General features: G+C 42.3%; 1 protein-coding gene across 1 annotated transcript in view; it reads left to right on the top strand.

Annotated features, from left to right (window-relative positions):
- znf804b (zinc finger protein 804B) overlaps window positions 1-21786 on the top strand; it is a 29094-nt gene extending 7308 nt beyond the window's left edge. The window contains exons 3-5 of the mRNA XM_032519440.1: window positions 11771-11908; window positions 16040-16170; window positions 16985-21786. Coding sequence (XP_032375331.1) covers window positions 11771-11908; window positions 16040-16170; window positions 16985-20987 — 4272 coding nt within the window. The 3' untranslated portion in view covers window positions 20988-21786. The remainder of the gene's footprint in view (window positions 1-11770; window positions 11909-16039; window positions 16171-16984) is intronic.
- Window positions 21787-23882: the final 2096 nt, after the last annotated feature.

Here is a 23882-nt window from a genome sequence, read left to right as displayed (position 1 = left end):
TGTGTGTGTGTGTGTGTGTGTGTGTACAATGTACCTATATGAGAGTTTGTGTGTGTAGGCGATGGGAGCAATATTGCAGTAGCAATATTGCTGAAGAATCCTTGAAGGAATCAAAGAAAAGAGTGGGCTTTGCTTTATTTGCTGGTCAGTATTTCTGTTCTTCAATAACCTCAATTTTCCTCTCTGACTCTGCTTTTTACTCTGCTGCTCTAGCTGGATTCAGGCTTTCATGTAACAGATGTGGGGATACAATTATAGCTCCATTATGTGCCTGCGTGCACATGTGGGTGTGCACGTTACACATATTTGCACCTGTGTGCTTGAATGCCTGCGTGTCTTCACCACTGACACATCAGGCTGAGGTTAAGTGCAGCTCAGACAAATTAATTATCTCTTCTCTGGGGGAGAGATGGCTCACTGAAGTATAGGCAATGAACCAGCACCTCGTGGTTATGCAGAATCCCGGGAATTACTCCCAGCCTAACAGAGACCAAGGGGCTTCCTTCTGAATAAAGCAACTTGGATTTCATCCTCAGCTTGATGTTCAGATCATATTTTTTTCCCACTTTTCATGTGCATGAGGCCCATTTATAAAAATAACTGTGCGACTGAAAGAAGTTGAGCAGGCACGTTGCATTTATAGATCAAAGTGGCTGAGGAATTTTAATGCATATGAACAAGTTTCATTTCCCTGAAATCGTTGACATAAGATTGAGGCTTTCATGTTTTGCATTGCTGTGCCTTGCACAGAATAGGCTGATCTGGTGCACAGTGCACTGTGGAGTACACCAATACACTCACAGAGTCATGCTTTAAGTCATATAGCCTGAATTAGGCGCGCCACAGCCTCTTACCCTGACCTGCTCACCTTTCCCCTCTGACCTGAGCCCCGACCAGACAGCCCTGGGGAAAAATAAGTGATAAAAATGTCAATGTTAGTCTATAAGGCTATGATTGAACTATGTGTACCTGGGAACATACTGTTTGTATGTAAACACATATCATATACATAAATATACAAATACACAAGGATAAACAAAAAAAATACCAAGAGCACAAGTGGGACCAAAATCCCTGTAGTATTATAATAACAGTATGTGCTCTAATGTGTGTTCATTCAGGTGTGCTCTCATGTTTATTTACCAAAGCAAATAGGACCTACTAGGACATTCCGATAGCACGGGGTCGGTCATGCATTAGTAACAATGCATCCAATTATATCAGACTTACCTCCACCAGCAGGGCAAGCCGTGCTTCAGACACTAATAATTCATGCTGTTTTGTTTCAACCAGTCTTCACATCAGCCGTGATGCAGAGAACAACCCACTGCAATTATCATGAGCAGCAGCATTCCTGTGTTTAGCAGATTGGAGATGCCAGGCGCTCAGCTTAGCGCTGTGCAGAAATGTCCTGGCTGCGCGCTGCCAGGATGGAAGGATCACAGTGGTCTGCAAGCAGCCTCAAGCTAACAGCCACCAGGCCTTGGCTACCTCCTTTATGTGGGCAGGGTGCCTGTTTTCCCCTGTCTTTTTGTGTATGTATGTTTGGCGGGATTGTGTTTCTGCTTGAGTCTGCTATGGGGCCTTCTTACCCTTGCTGTGAGGTATACATTCTTACCCTGTGGAACGGGATTAGTCACAACACTGAATTGGAAAACATGGAAACGAGAGGAGAGGAGAGGTGAGGAGATGAGAAGAGAGAAACCCCACAAAGATGAGAAGAAACATGTAGATGGATTGTGTGAGTGCATGTGGACCTGCATACCACGGGTATTCATCAATTTCCTTAAGATTCTCCACTTTTTCACTGCCATAAAACCCAGAGGCAAGAAGTAAACACAAACTCTGTAAGATCTTCTTCTCTATGCCTCCATTTATTTTTTTTCACTGTCATTCCTCCTGATTTGCTCTCTTCTCTGTGTGTGTGCGTGTGTGTGTGTGTGGTTGTTTGGTTTAGTAGGGACTAGAAGAGAAACAAGTACAGTATAATGTGAGGACCGAAGGATGTAGAAGATATTGTCTTTTATCTCTGAGTGTACAGGAGTTGCAGTGCTTGTCGTGAATAGCATAAGCCGCGTTCTAAATCCTGTATTCGCAGCTCAAGTTAACTTGTCTCCTCCAGGTATGACAGAGATGTGTGTTTTTGGAAAAGCTTTGTACAAAAAAAAAGTGTTGGCCATGCATTTCACAAAGTATGCCAAAATTTGTGAACTTTGTATGTGTGGCTGCATGTGGGTGTGTGTTTGTGTTTATGTGCGAGCGTGTGAAAAATAGCAGCGTGTGATTTATGTAAATGAGTGTCATCGGCCGAGGAGGAGGCGGAATTCCCAGGCCTGACGAGGGGCTTAATGATTCATCAGCCTGTCTGAGGCAGGCATCAATAATGGATGACAGAGTGGGTCATGCAGGATTGCTCGCCCCTTGATTAAAGTTCTCCACAGCTAAATGCCTCACTTCCTCCCTCTTCTTACCCTACCTTTTGCAAAGATAAATACAGGAATGTGTTGTACGTGCACACTCGCGCACACTAACTTCTACACATGGGCACACACACCTCTTCCTCAATCTCTTCTCGTACAGCCTTATGTCATCTCACCACTCACATGCTTAATAAGTTCTCATCCCTTCTTCATCTCCTCACTCTTCTTCTTTGGTCTTAATCCAATCAAGAGGGAAAGAAAGGAGTAAAGAGAGGCAGTGAGAGAGCAGGAGTGGGGTAAAGAAGACAGAAAGCGTGGGAGAAAAGAAGAGAACACCACAAATGAATGCTTTATAATTTGTCTGTACAGAAATGGAACCTTTCACTCTGGAGATAAGACAGAAACATAAATGTTCTTTCTCTCCCCTCCACACAGAGCGGAGGGAGTCATTTTCTCTCCGTCTCTCTCTTTAAGCTGTATGTGGGTGTTGGTGTGACAGGACAAATCTCTGTCTATTAGGAGACATAAACCTCTAAACCCTGAGCTACACAGCCATACATACTAATGCAGCCATACAGAGGGCTGGATAGAAGTTGGTAACGATAGCGAGGACACTGAGAAAGAGGGAGATGTGGAGAGCAGAGAGACTGAAGGAGGCAAAGCAGGATGTTGAAAGCCGAGAGAGTACCGGCGGGATTTCAATCCCTGGCAAGCAATGGGTCTAAACTGCTACACAGTCTTTGAGTACAGCAAAACCAGCTTAAACAAATTCGGACTAAAGTGCACCACAGAGAAAGTTCACTGAGTTTGTGTGTATACCCTGTATGAGTGGATGATGTTGTACCGAGCAGTCTATTCCAGCTCTTCTTGTAGTATCATTAGCCATCCATGCAATCCCACTTTAATGTGCCAGAGAAAGAATCACTCACTCTTATTGGGCACACTCATGTTATCCCCTGATAGCATGACCAAACCACACAAAGTGAACATGCGTGCACACACAAATGCTCACCCGTGCTATGCTTCAAAGCTTCAAAAGAAAGAAACTGCAATCATAAACTTCTGAAAGACAGCAATCATTTCTCAATTCTCCGACAGCAGCAACCCACCGCTCTCCCTCAGCCGTCCTCGCTCACCCTCATCCGTAACTTTCTGAGTTGGTGAGATTAAAGAGTTAAGCACGCAGCATGTAATCTGCAATCATATTAATCCTGTTCTTTAAAGCTGTCACTTCCCAAACTGATTACCTTCATCTTCTTAACTTGTCTTTTACTATAATCTGCATCATCTCACTCTTGACAGATTACAGTCCCTGTTTGATCACTTTAACAGATAGACACACAATCCTCTTTGAGGCAGTCAATCAGAAGCCTTGTCTGGACAGACAGACAGAGAACACTAAGTACATTGTGTGTGTGTGCGTGCATGCGTGCGTGCATATGTGTGTGTGTGTGTGTGTGTGTACCAATTAAACTGCACTGTATATCCATTTATCCACGCAGGGTTTTCAATTGCAATTTAAATGTCACAAGTGTATGGTCTGTATAATTACATTTTTCTGCCAGCTGAGTGAGAGAGCATTTAATACTGGAGATGACATTTAGCAAGAAAGGAGAGAAGCCTGATAGGTTCACAGGTGGAGGGACACATAACTGACAATAGCTTTAAATGCATGAAAGAGAAACCAAGAGAAAGTACAAAAATATTTTATATTATTTAAGACTACAATAGGAAAATTACTTGAAATAGATGGAGTGTGGGGAGAGGAGAAGGGTGAACTAATAAGAGGGGGTCAAGTCTTATCAATCTAGCCATCTAAGGCTCTTCTTATATAATTTTTACCCCCTAGAGCAGCTGTGAAGAGAGTATCACAGGAAAAGGAAAACAATATGTGCAAGAAAAACAGACTGCATACAAAGCATACTTACCATATCTTATCATTGGATTCATGTAGAAATTTCAGAGACTTAGAGTAAAGTTCACCTCTTTAATACACTAATTGGTTTATAAGGTTCTCCTTAATGTGTACTGAAAGAGAGATTGAGAGAGAAAGAGAGAGAGAGAAAGAAAAAGAAAACCTTTGCCTTTTAGAGAAAGAAATGCAGGTCCCTGAAGAGAACAGTGAGTGAGTGGTAGGATCATAAAAATACATCAAAAGACACAGAGGAGACCACGGTTTGTGGAACGGCAGGGTATTTTAGGAATTTGCATGCACGCTTTCATGCATTTGTGCTTTTGCCTTGATCCCATCATAAAACAAATTCTATCAAAAAATCAACTGGAAAGAATCTATGGGTCATGTTTGTTCAAGTGGCAAAATGTCTTAAGATGTCCTCTGCTTTTTTGTGTGTCTGAAAGCTATGCTGTGCCCCGGGGAATCAGTTTAACTTGTCCTGCACGAGCCAGAGTGCACATTGTGTTCAGGATGACACAAAGACAGAGAGGTTGGGAGAGGAGGGGGATGATGTTGAAAGGTGGGTAGATTTTAAATGCAGCACCGAATTGGATTGATCAATGATACAGCGCATGAATAACCGCGAAAACAGGGGAGCCCTGTTGAAGAAGGAGGAGATAGAGAGAACGAAGGCAGGGAGGGTGGACAGATCAGCAGAGGGGCTCTTTGGCCTTGCATTGTGATGGACAGAGAATTAAATTTTGATCGCTCGCAGAGTGATTGTTTGGTTGGGCCTTGTGATAAATCTTCATAGATTTATGACTCATACAGGAGACCAGTGCGATTTGTTCATGGCAAAAGCTTCCCACTGTTGCCCCAGACAAAGTAGTGCAGTTATTTTGAGGCTTTTGAACACATTTATTTCATTATTCTTCACCTTCTTTTACATTTGGATGTGATAGTCACACATGGAGTCGTGGCACTATCATGTAGCTGTTTTTTTATTGACAAGATTAGCTATTAAAATCTATCAGCAGCATTGATGCCTACAGATGTGTCTAGAGCAGATTTATTTTTAATGGTACTGTATATCTGTAAAGCAGTGGTGCAAACAGAGCCAGAAAGCAACAATTACGGAACAGCCTGCCATTTAGGCAACGTATGTGCTTTGGTATATTAGACTGACTACAAGGTTAAAGTGCTGACTTTCACTTTAGGTGTTTTTGAGTGCGTTTGCATTCATATTGAGTAAAATAATGTAAAACATGCAAATTTCCATTTTAAAAATAGTCAATTTTAGGACATTGCAGCACGACATGATCCTTAACATACAATGGAGATGTTTTTGGGTTAAACAATTATTTTCTTAACTAACCAAATCAGTCACTTGATCTCAATCCATTTGAACATCTGTTTAATTACTGAAGTAAAGACTAAAAGCATAACGTCCTTGGGATTGTTGAACTACATTCCTGACAGAGTATAACCAGGAAGGCCACCAAGTGTTTGCTAATGTCTATCAGACTTCAAGCAGTCACTAACTGAAAAATATTTGCAACAAAATGTTAAATATGCACGTATTATATGTTTATTGTAATTGCATAGTTTCTTTTGGTCACCTATGTTTCAAAAGGGTTGCAATGCCCGTACGTTTAATTTTTACGTGGCAGGAAGGATCTGACAGAAGATACTTTTGAGTTGCATCATGGTAAAAATGTAGGATCCAGGGACTTAGAGTCAGGATATCTCAGCCTGCTTGATCAATTATAATCAAGTCTGTTTCTTGCAAGTCAATTTTATGAAAGTGCAATACTAACTCATTGGAGTGCCACTACAAAGCTAGATGTTGGCACTTTAACTCTTGGTTATTGTTCCATTTTAAATGCCATTTGCAGAAGTACAGAGCCAACACAATAAAAAGTATGCCTTAGGTCTATATACAGTGTAATTTTGTAGGAAGCACTCCTTATTTAAATGAGACAAGGGCACAGGGCAAATTAGCAAATATAATCTCTTCATCATTTATTCATTCAGTTTGTTTGTCTTGCATGCTGCTCAATTTAAAAGGTCAGAGGGAGAACATTTGGTTATATTTTTGAACAAGACACAAAGTAAAGGAAGAGACAAATGCTGGTGATTCATGGTGTATGGGCTGGTGCTTAAGATAGCATATACAGTTTCCACAGAAACACAACACACCTGACACTGGATCATTGAAATACATTTTTAATTCTGTGTATTTGGTGGTTGATCTTGTATTGTGTATTATTTTAGCCAGTCTAATACTGTCTTGTTAACAGAGTTGGTTGCTGGCAGTGCATGAGATGACCGAGCTCATTGGTACTAACACATCTGTCCTTTTGGCTGTAAGAAAACTCTGATTGTATCTATGGTCAACACATCTGCGGTTTTACGCTATGGCTTTTTGCTGTGCTTGTTCTGGCCATACTTCTAACTGGCTTTAATGATCTGGAACAAACAAAGATACATAAACACTTTTAAATGGTTTTGCATAGACAAAAACACAGGCTGGTACGTACATGCGGATGAATACACACACATCAAATGAATAAATGGGTGAGTACTGGCCATAGAGGCATATTAAAGGCAGTGAGAGGATATGCTTTATGGCTGCAAATATCAGCTCATTAACACTCAGCCATCCTGTTTGGCAGTCTGTCTGTGTGTGCGTGTGCACAAGTGTGTCTGCCGCTGAGATCTACAGGTCATTACAGTAACAAGCAACTTAGCCCTCAGGTCAGCTGTCATTAGCTACACAAGAATGGCCAGAAATCAACACGGCACCGCCAGACTCTCACACCGCCAGACTCACTCCACTTGTGCATGCGTGAATGCAAGTGCGTCTGATGGAGAATCACAGGAACTCTTTAGAGACAGGCATCAAAGAAAACAAAGAGGCAGATTCTAAACAGACTGAGAGAGGGGGACAGAGCGGGAGGCAAACAGATTTGTTGAATTATTTTTTTTTTACCACAAATGGAATTGTTTCTATTCATTACAGTGGCCAAGTTAGGGTGATAATTACAGTATAGCTGAAGATAATTAAAGACTTGGGCGCTTGATAAACAGTTATGAATTGTTTATTGAATTGCTCTCACAAGGCACAGTAGCAATTAGAAGTTCTCTGAATTCATAAATGTGTCCTATTCACACTTTGTCACTGTGTCACTCTCCTTTCCTCTCCTTTCCTCTCCTTTCCTCTCCTCTCCTTTCCTCTCCTTTCTTTTCTTTTCCTTCACACATGTTGCTTTGTGCAAGGAAACACTAGACTATTGTGAATACACTTCTTGCACCTTTTCATTTTCTGTTTCATATTTCTTCTTTAGTTACAAAATAGGCAATCTTGGAACCCCTCAGATATCAGTCTGATGACGATAATATTACGGCAAATATTTCCAAGTAGTGCAGGTACACAGGACCAAAGAATAAACCCACAAAGTGGTCACAGTTTGGTTAAAGTCACATTAAGGCACCATATCTACTTGGTTAGGTTTAGGGAAAGACCATGGTTTGGGTTAAAATAAGTATGTTAATCCAGGAAGTTGTCTCAGGGGCGTGTCAGAATATGAAACAGTACATTTTATTATGAGTCGATTAATTGTCGCCCATTAGTTTTTGTCAGTAAATCAATACTTTTATACTTAATTTAGTTTAAGAAAAGTCAAGGGCAGCAGTCTCAAAAATCCTGACAGATGCAGAAGCAATAAGACAGTATGTACTACATGTAATTGCCAGCATTATTACATACATAAAGCAAGGGTTTATAAAAAGACATAATGCTAATTTGCATGTAAGGTTCATGGCCTGTGTTTGTAACTGCAATTAGTATAACAATAGTTTTCTCAAAGTAAGCCATATTCATGAAGTTTTTACTGTTTCTCCCCACTGCAGCAGAAGTTCTCTTCAGATAATATATTTGAACAGAGAGAATCTGTTTCCAACAGTATGTTGCTACTGGGCAACTCTCTCGCTGGATTTATTATGCATGCTCGGTGTAATTCCGGCCTATTTTTTTGCTAGTTTGGATATGTTTTGAATTTTATACTGAACCAAGATTGCAATTAAAATTTGTGTTGCTATGCTGTTAACAATTATCACATCTGGCTAGTTTTGTCTTAGTATGTCCAAGAAAACTAATTGAACAAGTCCCAGGATACAGAAATTCACACTCTTCTGCAAATGGTGTTCAAGGACTCGCACTAGTCTATGCACATCTAGTCACTTATCCACACGTGCTGATCTAAGTATAAAGACAGAGAGCAAACAAAATCTTCAATTCTATACGTGCATTTTACCATCAAAATCTCTGACTTCATGTATTTTTATGGGTTATCTTTGGTAGGCTTAAATGAGGTTGTTTTTTATTCCTTTTATTAAATAATTTTTCTCCCACAGTGACATCCCATTCGTCATGTCTATATCTCTCCCTGTTGAGCTCTCCCTACATTATGTACCATTCAAACATCCCTTTTTAGTGGGAAATACATCAAATTGAGGAAAAATGATCTCAAAATGCTGTGGCTGTACTGTAATATGAGTCTGTCAGTCCTCCCTCACACTCTCTAGGATGCGTCCAGTCATCCATGAAAATGCTGCTCAATATTTAATTACAGCCATCGAAAAAAGTGACCAGTGAGATGAGTGAAACTAATTAGCGCAAGTGCAGTAGGTGTCTGTACACTATTGTAATTCTTTATTTTAATGTAATTGATTTAATCATAACTAACTGTGTAAAAATTAAATGGCATTGAACATATTCAAGTCACTGTACATGAAGTTTAAATGCAAACTATCTTCATTCCTCAGAGTAAGTAAGCTTCATTTTAGCATATTTGCTTTACATTTTTTTTAAATTTCATAACCACTTATAAACCAAGCTCAGAAGCTTGATACATTGAATTACATGTGTGTGCTTTAAACTGTGGTTATGCTTCATAAGACTCTCATTTGTGGCATAATTTCAGCTATGAAGAGGAATAACATGGCACTTGCCACAAAAAAAAACAAACATGTATACTCATTCGCATTTACAGCCTCGCACAAACACTCACACACATAATCATGTGAACAATCACTGTCCATTCAGGTCTGCAGATATCACTTGCTTTCTCCGCAAACAGATTTATCCTAGTGAGGTAAATTGAGGTCTAGATTAATTTAGCACTGGTATAACAGGTTGTCAGACAGTGTGTGACTGTGCATGCATAAGTGTTTGTGGAGATGTAATTCTGTTAGTGTGTCTATGCTATCTGTGTTGGTGCACAAGGGTAGAAATCATATATGAGGTGTATACATGTAAGGCAAATTAGTATTCAGCAGGAAAATGAGCGATTACATGTCAGTATGTCTCCACCATAAACAAATGGCTCTTGAGTTGAAACACACACATGCATACACACACGTTTTCTGCTTTCATGCATCTAAACCTTTTGCCACGTACATTCGCCCCTCTTTCCTTGTATATTTTTCCCTCTTTAAAATAATTACACTGACAGAACGCAGAGAGGCGAGAAGAAAAGGTTTGGGGGTACAAAGGCAAGCGCACACAAACATATGCACATGCATAAAACATGTAATGAGTATATAAAGATGTGCACTTACACAGCTCCTATGTAATCTTGCATAAACCCACAAATTGACAAATACGCAGCATTTATCTCAATCTCATCCCCCTGGCAGCAGTCAAAAGAAGGCCGATCTAGGTGATTGGATCATTTCCTGGTTGTGACACACATACACATACACAAGATCAACGTATGTTAGTTACCTTTCTATAGATTTCAATATAGGAGAGTCCTGACAGCATGGTTGTTCCTTCAGTCCCTTCTCTTCTTCAGATTCTGATTTAAAGCCAAATGCAAAGAGGGCGAGGAAGGACATTTTTTGTGTGTGTGTGTTGTGTGTGTGTGTGTGTGTGTGGTGTGTGTGGTGTGTGTGTGTGTGAGTTGAGTGAGTGAGTGAGTGAGTGAGTGAGTGAGTGAGTGAGGTGAGTGATGTGGTGTGTGTGTGTGTGTTGTGTGTGTGTGTGTGTGTGGTGTGGTGTGTGTGTGTGTGTGGTGTGTGTGTCGTGAGTGTGGGTGAAGCATTACTGGATATAGCATGTGTAAAAAGTGATGGCATGTACAACAGGAATGGTTGTACTGTGGTAATAATTAATGTAGGTGTGTGTGTGTGTGTGTGTGTGTGTGTGTGTGTGTGTGTATGCTTACATGCGTGCATGCGTGTCTGCGAGGGCAGGCAGGGGTCATTTCTCCTCTTACCTCCATTCCCATTCTCCCTCTCTTTTCCTCTCACCTCTGTTCCTGTGTGCAGGCATATTACTGAAGCAAATTGGGGCCAATAGACTCTGTCACTGTATGACCCAGGGCCCACCAAACAGAAAAGGAGCAAGCCAGACACAGAGAAAAAGGCAAATAGAGGGAATAAAAGGGGATATAAAGGAAAAAAGAAACATAGCAAGTTAGAAAAATAACAAGCCGGGACAGCACGAGAGCTACCAAAGAGAGGGAGAAAAAAAACGGAGATGGATGGAGGGAAGGAAAGAAGCAGAGGAGGATAGAGAGTGAGAGAAAGAAGTGACAACCCCAAATTAAATTCCCATCATGTCAGTGTAGAACAGAATTCAATAGTGTTTATTGGCAGCCCCCAGCCTCAGGGAAATTACATTTTGAAGCAGAGCATGGCATTAATGCACACACACCCCTGAACACACACATAGCACACAAGCAAGCACACACATCTAGCGTACACAACACTGTGCATATCCTCGGACCAACAAAAAAAGAAAGCCCTCTAGCTGATGTGAGCATGCAGACAAGCGAATTATTGCCTGAGGTCTATGTGCCATTTGCGCAGTGCATGTGTATCTGTCTGACCATGCGCTATTTGCGCACCTTTATTTATATGTGTGTATTTGTCTGGAACTTTCTTGTCTTCAAATGCACTATTTTACCAGTTTACAAATTGTACATTTTAGATGCTTATTTTTGCTATCTGTTGGCCACAATTGCCACTTCCTCTGCAGTCAGACTTTGACTGTTTGCTATCATAGTTCATATGCAGGTTTCTATTACAGTGGGTGTATTAAATGTGTCCCCAGGCTCAAGTTGCCATGAGGACAGGGCTTCGGCGCCTTTGTCCAACCTCCAGCAGCAGCAGCAAAGGCAGCGTACTTTAATGGGAAGCCGTTTAACAGTTTTATGCAGAGCACATGTAGAGGCTATTACTGCTGATGTATCTGGGATGCAGATTTGCTCTAAATGGCTAACAATCTGACATTCTTTCAACCCCCCTCACCCACTCCCCTTGCTCTCTATCACTGCCCCTCTTTAACCCTTTATGTCTATGTCTGTATGCCTCTATCTTGACTCTCTCATTTTTCTCCCCCTATCCCTCCAATGCATTCACTCATTCCCTCATCTCTCTCTTTCTCCAGGAGCGTGCAGAGAGGGCTTTGGGCTGCTCAGTGGAGGATCTGAAGGCTCTTTTCTACTGTGAGCTGTGTCACAAGCAGTACTTCAGACACCAGGAGTTTGACAACCACATCAACTCCTATGACCATGCACACAAACAGGTACATGGGATGCACCAGCACTACAGCCACACACAAACACGCATGCACGCACGCACACACGCATGCACAAATTTTTTCATAATCTCTTGTCATGGAATTTGGGTGTGTTAGCATTATGCATGTTGATTGAAAGCTACTTTACATTTTTGTGTGAATCTGCCTATTGGATACAGTTTTCCAGCAAGTAACAGTAGGAGTTTGACAACTGTGTCATCTCTTACAAGCACACACACAGAGGTGGAACTCAACTGGAGGTGGATACTCATACATATGATGCACACACACACACACACACACACACACACACACCTCTGCATTTATACTTTAGATTTTTAGATTTCCATTTTAACATGCAGGCTGATATCTTAGATCAACTGTTTGAGACCTTGCGGGGCTACTTAAGTCACAGTAGTTAACAGCAGTATAAAAACTATAGGTATAAACCAGGCCAGTAGGTATAAACTGTAATAACTGAAATCTAAATGATAAGTTGTTTGGGATTGTGGAGGGATAGTCCTAAGTAAAAAGTCCTGTAAAAGCAATAACAGATATAGACCCATTTTATTTAATCATGTATCAAATTTAAAATAGCCCAAACTGAAGTAAAGAGACCTCTTTAGTGGACTATTAAAAGCAAAGCAATTCTCATCAAGGTGATAAAATAACTTAGAGTATTTTTATCAAACTGTAAAGAGGTCTCAGAAGACCAAGCAAATTACTAGGATATTACATGAGAAATAATGTGACCCAGTAGTTCTAATCCGGGGAATAACTAGTTTAACATAATAAATACAAAAATACAATTGAATGGAGGAATAGAATTAGGTGGATACATTGTCTTATGCTTAGCCCTGTAGAAATTAAAAACATTAACCAAAGCAACCTGAGTTGAAACTGAAAAACAAAGAATCATTATTATTATTTATTTAATCTCAGTCCAGAATTTATGATAATAGAAGAATAATGTTGCTCTAGTTTAAAATTTAGAGCACTTAATTTGTATGTATCTGGTACATAAGGATGCTGGTACAAAATTCATGTGATTCTATAATTTGTACTTCGATAAAATAAAAATAAAAACACATTGTGTACCAAACATAACATGGAGCTATTAGTCATAGCTCAAGCATGATTCTATTATTCTGGTTTAGACAAGATGAGGCCAACAGACCATTAGGAAAAGGCCTGCAGCTGGTTTTCTCCTGTGTTCTTACTTTCACATCCATTTTTATACACAACTTCCACTCTGGACTAACAAGCTGAAGGTTCTGCTGTTAGCACATTCTCCTACAGCTATCTGTTGTCATGCCAATGCATACACTCACATACAAAAACATACAGACGCATGCACTTCCCCTTGTACACACTCGTCCTCAAACACAGGCAATCTCTTAACCAAGCCAAGCCACTTCCCACTTCTGAACGCCCACACTGTGCAACATGAAATAAACATTCAATAAGACTGTTCCTTCTCTGTCATTGTTCTTTGAAAATGAATCGAAGCAACTGCAGGCCAATGTTAATGCTTTGTTTTAGCCATCGGCAGGCACATGAAACAAGCTGCACGAGGCACTGAGCTGACAGTAGCCACTGGCATTGTAGGAACACACACACACACACACACACACACACACACACAACGGCATGCATGCACACTCTGCCTACTGAGCAGACAACAGATGAAATTCTAGAAGAAGACAGCTTCCCTGCAGGAGTATTGGCTTTGGAGAATGAAAGCTGATTGCATTTGCGCTGTCTCCTTTCCTTGACATCGATTCAGGGATAAACATGTCTGAATGCAGTGCTTTATCAGCATTTACTGCTGAGTACAGAAATTGCTCATTACAAGAGAATTACGCTTCTTTTTAAATAAAAGAGCAATCAGCCCATTAGCATGGCCCCTCACGAGCTACCTAAGAATACATCATCCATCCCAGGCTCTAGTGGATATATGAATCAACTCTGACTCATCCATAGTTGCCTCAGCCTGAGCACTCCTTAACACATCTAAAGGAATATTGATCGATGCTTTAACAAACGGATTGAGCTTCACAGCACATAGCTAGACTGGCATGTTTGAGAGCAAGAGTAACATTGCTTCCTGCTGTTGAGGACATCACATAATTTTAGAAGACCAAAGGATCCGCTTTAAAGTGTGAAACGGAAATATCTCTGCCCTGTGTGCTCAGTAAAAATGGATCCGCGTGCAATATTGTGTCTGGCTCTAAATATAGCGACAGGTTTGCCTGCAGTGGGACCTGTTTTTAAAAGGGAACAATAACCTGGCAAGTGCAAGAGGAAGGAAGAAGAATTCATCTTCATATATTCCATCTATTATAGACTGCTTGCTCACTCTCTCTCTCTCTCTCTCTCCCAGTCATTGCCTTGGACAGCCACAGTACAGCGACTCTAATCTTTTTTTCCCCCCTTCTTCCTCCTCTTTCCTGGTTTTGTCCGCAGTCATTCATTTTGTAGGCCCCTATGCCTCTCTGCTTGAACATGATTAATATTTCCCATAGAATGAGTTTGGCATCAAAGCCCATTAAAGCTCCTTACCGCACACACACACACACACACACACACACACACACACACACACACACACACAATCTCACACACATCTACAAAGCACAAGCACCTTTACTGTAGGACATAAAGGACAAACCTGATACAAACCCACAAGTGCTGCTCCGTTGGCACATAGTAAATGCTGTCTTCAGTGGGCTGACAGTGGGATGTTAAGCATCAAACGATGATGTAAAAAGACACCCGATTGTGTAAGACTCAGCAGAGATTAACCTGACGACTGTCAGCTCCAGCATTAGATCTGGGTGTGAAAGAGAGTTAGTGTATAAATAAATCTGATGTCTGAGGGGCTAATCTGATGTGTACGTGTGTGTGCGATACCTACTGTGTGGGTGGATAATAGTGTAACATAATCTAAAAGTGAGAGTGGTGTAATCCTGTTGCAATTTATACCACAGGATGCACTCACAAATATATAATATAAACAAACAATCTTGAATGTATAAACCTTGGATGGATTGCACACTGAGGTATAGCTAAAATATACTGAGAGTATAAGGTGTGAGATAGGAAGGATACTGGTGCACAATGCTGCAGCTTTTCCCAAACTCTTACTGTAAGTCCCTCTTTAGCCTTCAGACAAACACAACAACAACACACACACACACAAACCCACAAACACACACACACACACACACACACACACACACACACACACAACACACACACACACACACACACACACACACACACACACACACACACACCTGCCAAGCCTGGATATAAGGAGAGATTTAAGTGTGTCAGAAAAGGAAACTGGAGAGAGAGGCATGAATCATTGTTTCCTTGAGAGGACTGGTACACCTATGGCTATAAACACACAGTTTAACACAAATACACGCATGCACACTCACACAAAACAAAACAAAAATAGAGCTAATTGTTATTTGTATGCACCATGATGAAGACCCACCAGTTTGCTTAAAATTAAATATTCACTACACACTTTTGGTTTGTGCGAGTCTTGTTTGTGCATACGTACACACAAACACACACACACACACACACACACACACACACACACACACAACACACACACACACACACACACACACAGACAGACAGACAGACAGACAGACAGACAGAGCACATTCAATGGTTTGGCATTTTTTTCAACTGGCCTTTATGCTTTGATAGTTATTTTGTAAAAAATAAGTGGCCGTGCCTTCGTGTTTGGTGACGAAAGGCTGAACAGTTTTGAAATATCATTGGCAAGAGCGTCATCGTCTTTAAATCACTCGAGTCACTCATCTCAACTGCGCCTGTTGAGTTGTATTTGCTTTCAAGCTGTCTGTTGAAGGAAAGACGCTATCTTCCAGGCTGAATGAAGTTAATTGGACATGAGCTTCGGAGGAAAACATCTGCAACCACTACTGATTGATGTGTATGATTTGAAAGACAGCTGATTGTAGGGAGCTTCATAAAGCTAATCTGTCACTCTCTCTTCTCTTCTGTTTGTCCCACTCTTTTGCTTCTCCCTTGCCGTGCCTGCCACATACTTTTCTTGTCCCTCCCTCTATCATCCTTAATTTTCACTTCCTGCAGAGGCTGAAGGAACTCAAACACAGAGAGTTTGCTCGCAATGTGGCCTCAAAATCGTGGAAGGACCAACGCAAACAGGAGAAGGCTCTCAGACGCCTGCACCAGCTCGCACAACTGCAACAGGAAACCCAGCGGTGAGTGGGAAAGAGTGTATTTCTGTGTGTTTGTGGCTGTGTGAGTGAAATGAGACAAGAGGCCAGAGGTCCAGAGGGTAAGAGTGTGTCACATCCAGTCAACGTTTCTTAGATTTGATGGATGTATTCACAGATGTTAAAGCACCCAGTTGTCCTAGATAAGCCACAGGTGAAGTAAATATAACTTGAAAACACATTTATTGCAGACGCTCAGAGAGTTGATGATTTATAGGAGGAGATATGAGTTTTAGAATAAATAGTAGAAAAAGTAGTATGTTCAAGAAGTAACTAAATTGAGTGAAAAAAGTTGAAAGATGAAACCTGCCTCCGGGTTTGCATAACTAAAGTAATCAAAACAACTGATAAAAAAAACTAATACACCACGTAATAATCATCATGATTACACCGATTCCCTGTGCGCTTAAATGTGTGTCCCTATAATCAAGCGATGATATGTGAACAGCATTCCTACGACTATCATTATCAAGCCTCTGCTTTTCTCTTTGTTTGTTCCTTTTTTTGTTTTGTTTTTTGTATATGATTGTTTTATTAATCTTAGGTTATAGTTTTTTTTAATCTATCTATTAACCATCAATCTATCTATCATCCATCAATCTATCTATCATCCATCCATTATTCCATCCATCCATCCAGGCTATTCAGGCTTATTTTCTTGACAGTATTGTGTTTCTTTTAACTTCATATACCAATTTACAGTAAAGAAAATTTTTATTTAATTAAAATAAGCCAAGGTTAAGTGAAATCAAGTTAAATCAAGTAAAATCAAGAATATTTCAACTGCTTTCTGTTTCAGAGCCCCAGGAAGAACAGGACTAAGAAGTGCAGTCAGGGCTGTGAGACAGCAGCAGGATAGAGACATGGACCAAAGAGACCACAACCCTGAGGACTTCAACCACACCCAGAGATGCCCCCCTACCCAACCCACAGGTGCACCTCCTACCCAAGCACTGCCAGCCAATGCAGAGTCCCCATTAATCACAAATCGGGCATCCAAAACACACCCACCTGCAGTGAAACCCCACTCTTGCCTGGGCTTGTATCCCCAACTGCCTCTCCCAGGGCGGAGTATAGTGGGAGGCAGGCTTGGGGTGTCCTTCTGCTTCTCGCGCAGGGGGCCCAGGCTCGAGCCTTCCGCCTCCGTCTTCTCGGACCTGGAGGAGGAGGAGAGAGACAAGAGGGAACAAATAAAAGAAAGGATAAAGGGGATGATGGAAGATATTGACAAGGAAATTGGGGCAGCAGAGGAGGGGAGACACAGTGAGAGTGAAAAACATGATATCAGATCTGACTGTGTTAGACTGATTGACACAAGGGCAATCCCCAGAGAGGCTGCGAGGGAAGAGGAAGAGATTGAAAAAAGAGATGCAGTGAAAGCACACTCTAATATTTCCACAGCAGCACCTGATAATCAGATACATGAGTCACTATTCTTGCCATCACAGACCCAGGTGGACCTAAGGGGCAAAGCACTAGCAGGGGCACACATGGACACCGAACACACAGATAGCGAGACAAAGAGAAAGCAAGAATCTGAGGTGGGGAGAGAGGAGAGTCAGTATATGTGTGTGCTGGGGAAAGATGGCTCTACTTGTCTGAAATGGCCAGTCAGTTTGCTTAAGTTCACCAAGACTCAACCACACGTCTCTTACAGCTGCAACCCATTCTGCTTGAATCCACAAAAACCAGAACTACTCACAGAGGATCGGCAGGAGTTACAACAAAATCTGTTTTGTGATCCGTCAGAGAAATCATATCCATGTGTGCCAGCTATTCTTACACCAGACACTCCTTCCTGTTTACAAAGACAGACAAGACAAGAGCTGAAAGCAAACAGACAGGAAAAATCTGAGGATTACTATAAAGTAGAGCAACATATAGATGTGGAGAGAGAAGCACACCTGTTCCTAAAGAACAAAAACCTTTCATTGTCAGAAACAAGACCAGAAAGAGGAAGATGCACGCTAAGAATGAAGAATTGCATGAGGGCAGCGTCCCATCCATTTGACCCCACTCATTGTGACAGCTCTGACAAAAACTCCCAGAATCCTCTGGGAGGCAGATTAGGGGGTGTGAGAGGGATCAGGGAGAGAGCCATCATAGCCCTGAGCTGTAAATTAGAGTCTGTCACCAAACCTGGCACACATGGGATGTGCAGTAGCCTGTCCAGGTGTGAGTGTGGGAGTGAGACAATGTGCAAGTGTGCCAGCACTCCACAGCCGTACGTGGGTGTCTCAGAAGTGTCACGCAAAAAGAGGAAAGCCAGCACAAAGAAACACAACCTGGGAAAGAAGAAGAGGGGCAATGAGGAAAAAGCTTCAAACAAGCACCAATCAGCAAGGTGCAAAGTGAGGAGTGTTGTCTCCACAGTCTCAACTGGCAGAGAGAGGAGTGGAGAAGCTGGAGGGAGCTTGGGGAAGAAAAGGAGGCAAAGGGAGAAGGGGGAAGCGAGGATGAGGGGGAGAAGGGTGCAGAGAGCAGGGAGCAGCTGTCTCCTCGGGAGATGTGATGCTGAGCCAGTATCTGTCTCTGTCAGGAAGAGGAGGCCTCACAGGAGCCACAGCACTGATTCCCAGTCCCAGCCAGACAGAGAGCAGGCAGAGCACTGCAGTGCCTACTCCCAGTTCGCCAGACACACAGCAGACACACACAACGAGTGGGAGGGAAAGCGAGGCAGAGATGCAGTGACTTTTCCCTGGCGGTCTCACTTCTCCTTACACTCCTTCTCCCCAGGATGTAACTCTAAGCTGTTTTGGGAAAGGGGTCACCATAGCAACCCCAGGAGTTTCATTGACTGCTGTTACCCTGACAACAACCGTGGTTGCAGCCCAGCGAGAAAGAGAAAACTCCTCCACAGGGACAGGAAAGTCATTCATGGTAAGAGGAAGAGTTTGAGGTATCGTGATGACTGGGAGGAGACAGAGAGGGGCAGGATAATGGGAGAGCGTTCAGGTTGCAGGGACAGGGGCCTGATTTCAGAAACAGAGCAGTGGGAGTGGATGAAGGGGAGGTGTCCTGGAGGTAGTGAGGAAGGCAGGTCAAGGAGTGGGTGGAGATCGAGAAACAGAGGAGTAGAGTGGGATCAGGTGGCAAGTTTTAGCCAAAGTCCTAGCAGCTGGGACAGGAGAGGCAAACATCTTAGAATGGAAGATGTAGACTGGGACAGGTGCAGCATGGACAGATGGACATGGAGCAGCAGTGACAGCTGGGAAGAAAGGGGGACACACAGATCTACATCAGGCTCCAGGACAGGGGCAGACAGCAGAGACAGCCCAGGCTGTGTGTGGAAATCTGCAGGCACCAGACGCTCAAGCTCGGGACACTTCTCCAGCCCTGAGTGGTGGACAAGTAGGCAGACACATAGCCCCCAGAGTGTGATCAACACACGGGCCAGCAGATGCCACAGCCCTCGCTCTTGCAGTCCCTGCAGCAGCACCAGCATGTCCGATCTAAGCTGGGAGTGGAGCAGGAGCAGTACCTGCTCAGGAGTCACGTTGGATGGGTTGACAGTCAGCACGTGCAGGACGTCCTTAAGAGCTCCAGGACTCTCATCTGAAGCCCATCAGGCAGTAAAGAAGCAGAGCACCCCCACATCCACTTCATCTGGCCTTACCTCTTGCTCCTTCTCTCATTCCTCACCCAACAGATCATCTTTTGCTCCCACAGTTCCAGACCTCAACACGCATCATTGTGACACAAAACCTTCTCAGCTTAAGGAGTCCAATTCACAGTCTGACCTAGGAGATGGACCCTCTACCCTTGTCAACTCAAGCAAGTCAGGCACAACTCTCCCAGGATTATCCCTCAGTAAGTCTCTGCCACAGCAATCAGCCAGGATGTTGCTTCTCCCTCTCATAGGGAAACTACCTGCAATCCAGAGAAAGGCCAGAAAGAAACTAGGGCTGCTGGAGAAAAGTCAGGAGAAAGAGGGAGAGGAGGAAGAGGAGTCTAAGGGCAGTGGAATGGATCCTGCAGCCGTTGTTGACAGTCTAAAATGTCCTCTGGACATAGTTGAGTCAAACTATTGCAGCATGCCAAATCTCTGCCCATTGCAGATTAGCACTTATGACAAGCAGACAGGTAGAGAGACAGCTCCGCCAGTCAGCTTTACTGCTGAGGAGATGGACAAATATCGCCTCCTGCAAGAGCAGGCAAGAGAGCACATGCAGAAAGTTTTGGAACAGACGCAAGAGAGTGCAGATACGCACACACAGACAAACCCACACACAGCACATCGAGAGAATTGTGGGACTTCAGAGGAACAATACACTCCTGCACCCTTGCACAACCCTTCACAGCCTCAAACCCAGTCGCTTCACACAGACACAATGCAAACACAAGCACAGCACACCGTCCGGGTCAGTCTCCCACTTCCACATGTGACCCCACAAGAGAACTTTACTCAACCCGTAGCTCTGAGAGTCCCAAACCTCCCCCCTCTCTCCAGCCTCCATCATATCATTTTACAACACACAGCCCTCTCCATGCCCCCCTCCTCCTCATCTTCTTCCACCTCATCCACCTCTCCTACCATCCACCCACACACAGCTCAACTCCCTCACCCACTGCCCTCTCTCCACCCCTCCCTCCCTCATCACCTTCACCTCTCTCCTTTTTCCATATCCTCACTGTTTCCCTCCATTCTGCTGTCCCATCATCCCATCCCTCTCCTCCCCCAGTCCCCTGCTTTTCATGCGACCCCATTTGCTCCACTCTCCCAAGTAGCCCTGCAACCCTTAAATCCACAGTCTTTCATGGACAGAGTGTGGCCAGTGAGGTTTCAACAGAAGGCGTTGTGATTTTCACAGAGTTGCTGCCATGTTTATTAATCTTCCTTGGCAACACCAACAAGTAAGGGAAAGAGAGGGGATTTTGGGTTTGGGCAAAAGCCTACTATTTGAAATTGTGATGTGTCAGGGCTTTTACTAGAATCAACTCCAACTCTTATTTGCACACGTCCTCACTCACGCACTACATGCATACACAAAAACAGCCTAACTATTGACTGTTTTCAAATGATGTTCTCCATCTAGCCTGTGCTGTGTTGCAGCAGACATTGAGAAACACTTTGATCCTTTGCTTTTCCAATCATTCCTCATTCAGGCCCAGAATAAAGCCAAAGGTGCACCTGCTATTCAAAGAAAAGCTGGGCTTGTGTCATCTTCTCTTTCCTTCTGAACCACAGACAGACCAGCTACCTTTTGAAGAATCGTTCATGCCAGGGAAAGAGGGGTAAGAAAGAGTGATAATACTCTCCCTTATCTCCATTTCATAAAGGTTATCTGAGTTAGAGTGGGACTTTCAAGAACATAAAAACGCTCCAGGGACAGGGGGCACAGCCATTTCAACCTTGGTGTGTACTGTATTTGTGTGTGTGCATGTATAGGAGGTCATTTTGGACAGACACACACACACACACACACACACACACACACACACACACACACACACACATATTCACAGTAGGAAAGAGAAACTAATTTCCATATCTGATACATGTAAAGATGTGTTTTGTCTCTGTAGTGTAAATATTCTGACAGTCAGTAATAACATTAGAATTATGAAAAACAATCAAATAAAACGTGGATTTAACCTTTACTAGTGGTACAGTGCTTATTCCACACTCAATGACTTCAGTGATAAACACTTTAACCATCTATCATACTCACATGTGAAATTAGATTTTATTTTCCCTCATATCATTTTTTTTAAACAGTTGTGGAGACAATTTATTGGATCTGTTACATGTATACAAAACTTGGGTGAAAATAAATATTAATGCTTTTTCTTATTGTGACGGATTCATGATGATCTAGCAACATGTTGCAACACAGTCAAAATAAATAGTTAACACAGTGTGGTTAACCATTTCTCAATTGAGACCCAGATGACCTGAGAAAGATTGTAGAGAAGTTGCTCCTAGCCTTTCTTGCTTGTGACCCCTTGTCACAGAGTGTCAGTTGCAAAAGGTTTTTACCTCATCAGGCTGTTTTATTGGAATAGGTTGGAACTGTAAACTTAAAGGTCCAATATGTAATACTGACGGCTAGTGTTTAGTTACTGCAGTGCAAATTCAAAATAGTGGAAAGAGTTATCTCTCCCGCCCCTTCCTCCCCAGACTCAAAGTTCACGTTGATTGCCAGCCTGAGACCGTAGTAGCCACAACAATGTTACTAGATGCTTGTCTCACATAGCCAGACACTGCTCCACAGCACAGCGGAGTAGCCAACATTCGATGCTGGCTATATTGACAGTTATAAAAGCTCATGCACACGCGGAGCTGTGTTAAAGTTTTCAACAACGACAAAAAATGTTGATGTTATTATTTCCTACACTGGTAATCTAGCCTAGAAATCTAGATGCACTCTAGCAACAAATGTAATTTGTAGCTAGGGTCAGTCTAGCAACTCTCAAGTGGTTTGCGAGCTGGAAAAAACAAATTCTGGTCAGGCCAATAACATTGTGTATAGAGTCGGTGGGCGGGTTTAACATGAAAAGGACAGCAGAGACGGTTCTGCATAAATTCCCTACTACTTGAAAACAAAGAAGATGGCTGCTGCTGCTGCTGGCGAACAGAGGCCTTTTGAATTGGCTTTGGCCACGACTTTGGAAAACTTGGAGTTAAGTCATTATTAAGTCATGAAGTCATTCTTAAAAAAGAAAGGTGTATTTGGAGTTTTGCCGACCGGATACAGCAAAAGTTCAATCTATCAAACAGCGTTGCTCTGGTTGGTTGTAGCACTATCCTACTGCGTGCAGAGGGAATTTGAAAGACAACCTTTTATCCCGCCCCTCGGATTGAGCCCTGCTAATGGTGAGTTCCCAGACCCAACATCTTGATGTGGGTCTGGCTCATCAGGTTACTGGTAATCCTCTCGCAAGGTCAAAAACTATCTTAGAGTGTCTGAAGCAAATGGAACAATGACATTTGATGTCTAAGTCCAAGTTTAGCAATTCATTCAATAGTGTGCAAATTAATGGTAAACGTTCTTTATTTACTGTTTTTTAAATATATAGGATCAGTCTGAACATTTTTATTGTCAGTCTGAGACATACACGATGCCCTTTAAAAAATACCAAATTTTGTTTTATTATGCTATTAGTCTATTTTATTGCTAAACAAATTTTCACATTATTTGGTCCAAAAAAATCACATTTCTTTGATCACATTAAGGTCAACAATATGATGTCCACTTTGGCCTTTGGTTCAGTGCATTGGGGATGCCCGAAGCTCAAAGCCAACATATCAGTTTTCAAGTAAATATTGGGCTTGGATATTATAAAGTTGTGTTCAAAATAATAGCAGTCCAACCTCACTAACCTCATAAATCCTATTTGTTGGTAGAGGTGATATTTCTACATGGCAAATAATTTACTAGTAAGTGTTGTAGAGTAATAGAAAACCAACAGACCCAACAATCACGACATGCATGCTCATTCTGTGTAATTGAATCTGTAATTGAGAAGGGCATGTTCAAAATAATAGCAGTGTTGTGTTCAATTAGTGAGGTGATTGATTCTGTGAAGAAACAGGTGTCAATTATGGCCCATGTTTAAGGATGGAAAGAAGCAAATGGTGTGCAAGCTGGTTATAGTGCATTCTCACTGAAATACTCAAAATGGGTCGTTCCAGACATTGCTCTGAGGAACAGCGGACTTTGATTGGTTGATTGGAGAGGGGAAAACATATAAAG

This window comes from Etheostoma spectabile, chromosome 6 (assembly GCF_008692095.1).
Source record: "Etheostoma spectabile isolate EspeVRDwgs_2016 chromosome 6, UIUC_Espe_1.0, whole genome shotgun sequence".
NCBI classification, from domain to species: domain Eukaryota; kingdom Metazoa; phylum Chordata; class Actinopteri; order Perciformes; family Percidae; genus Etheostoma; species Etheostoma spectabile.
This window is presented reverse-complemented; position numbering and strand designations above follow the sequence as displayed.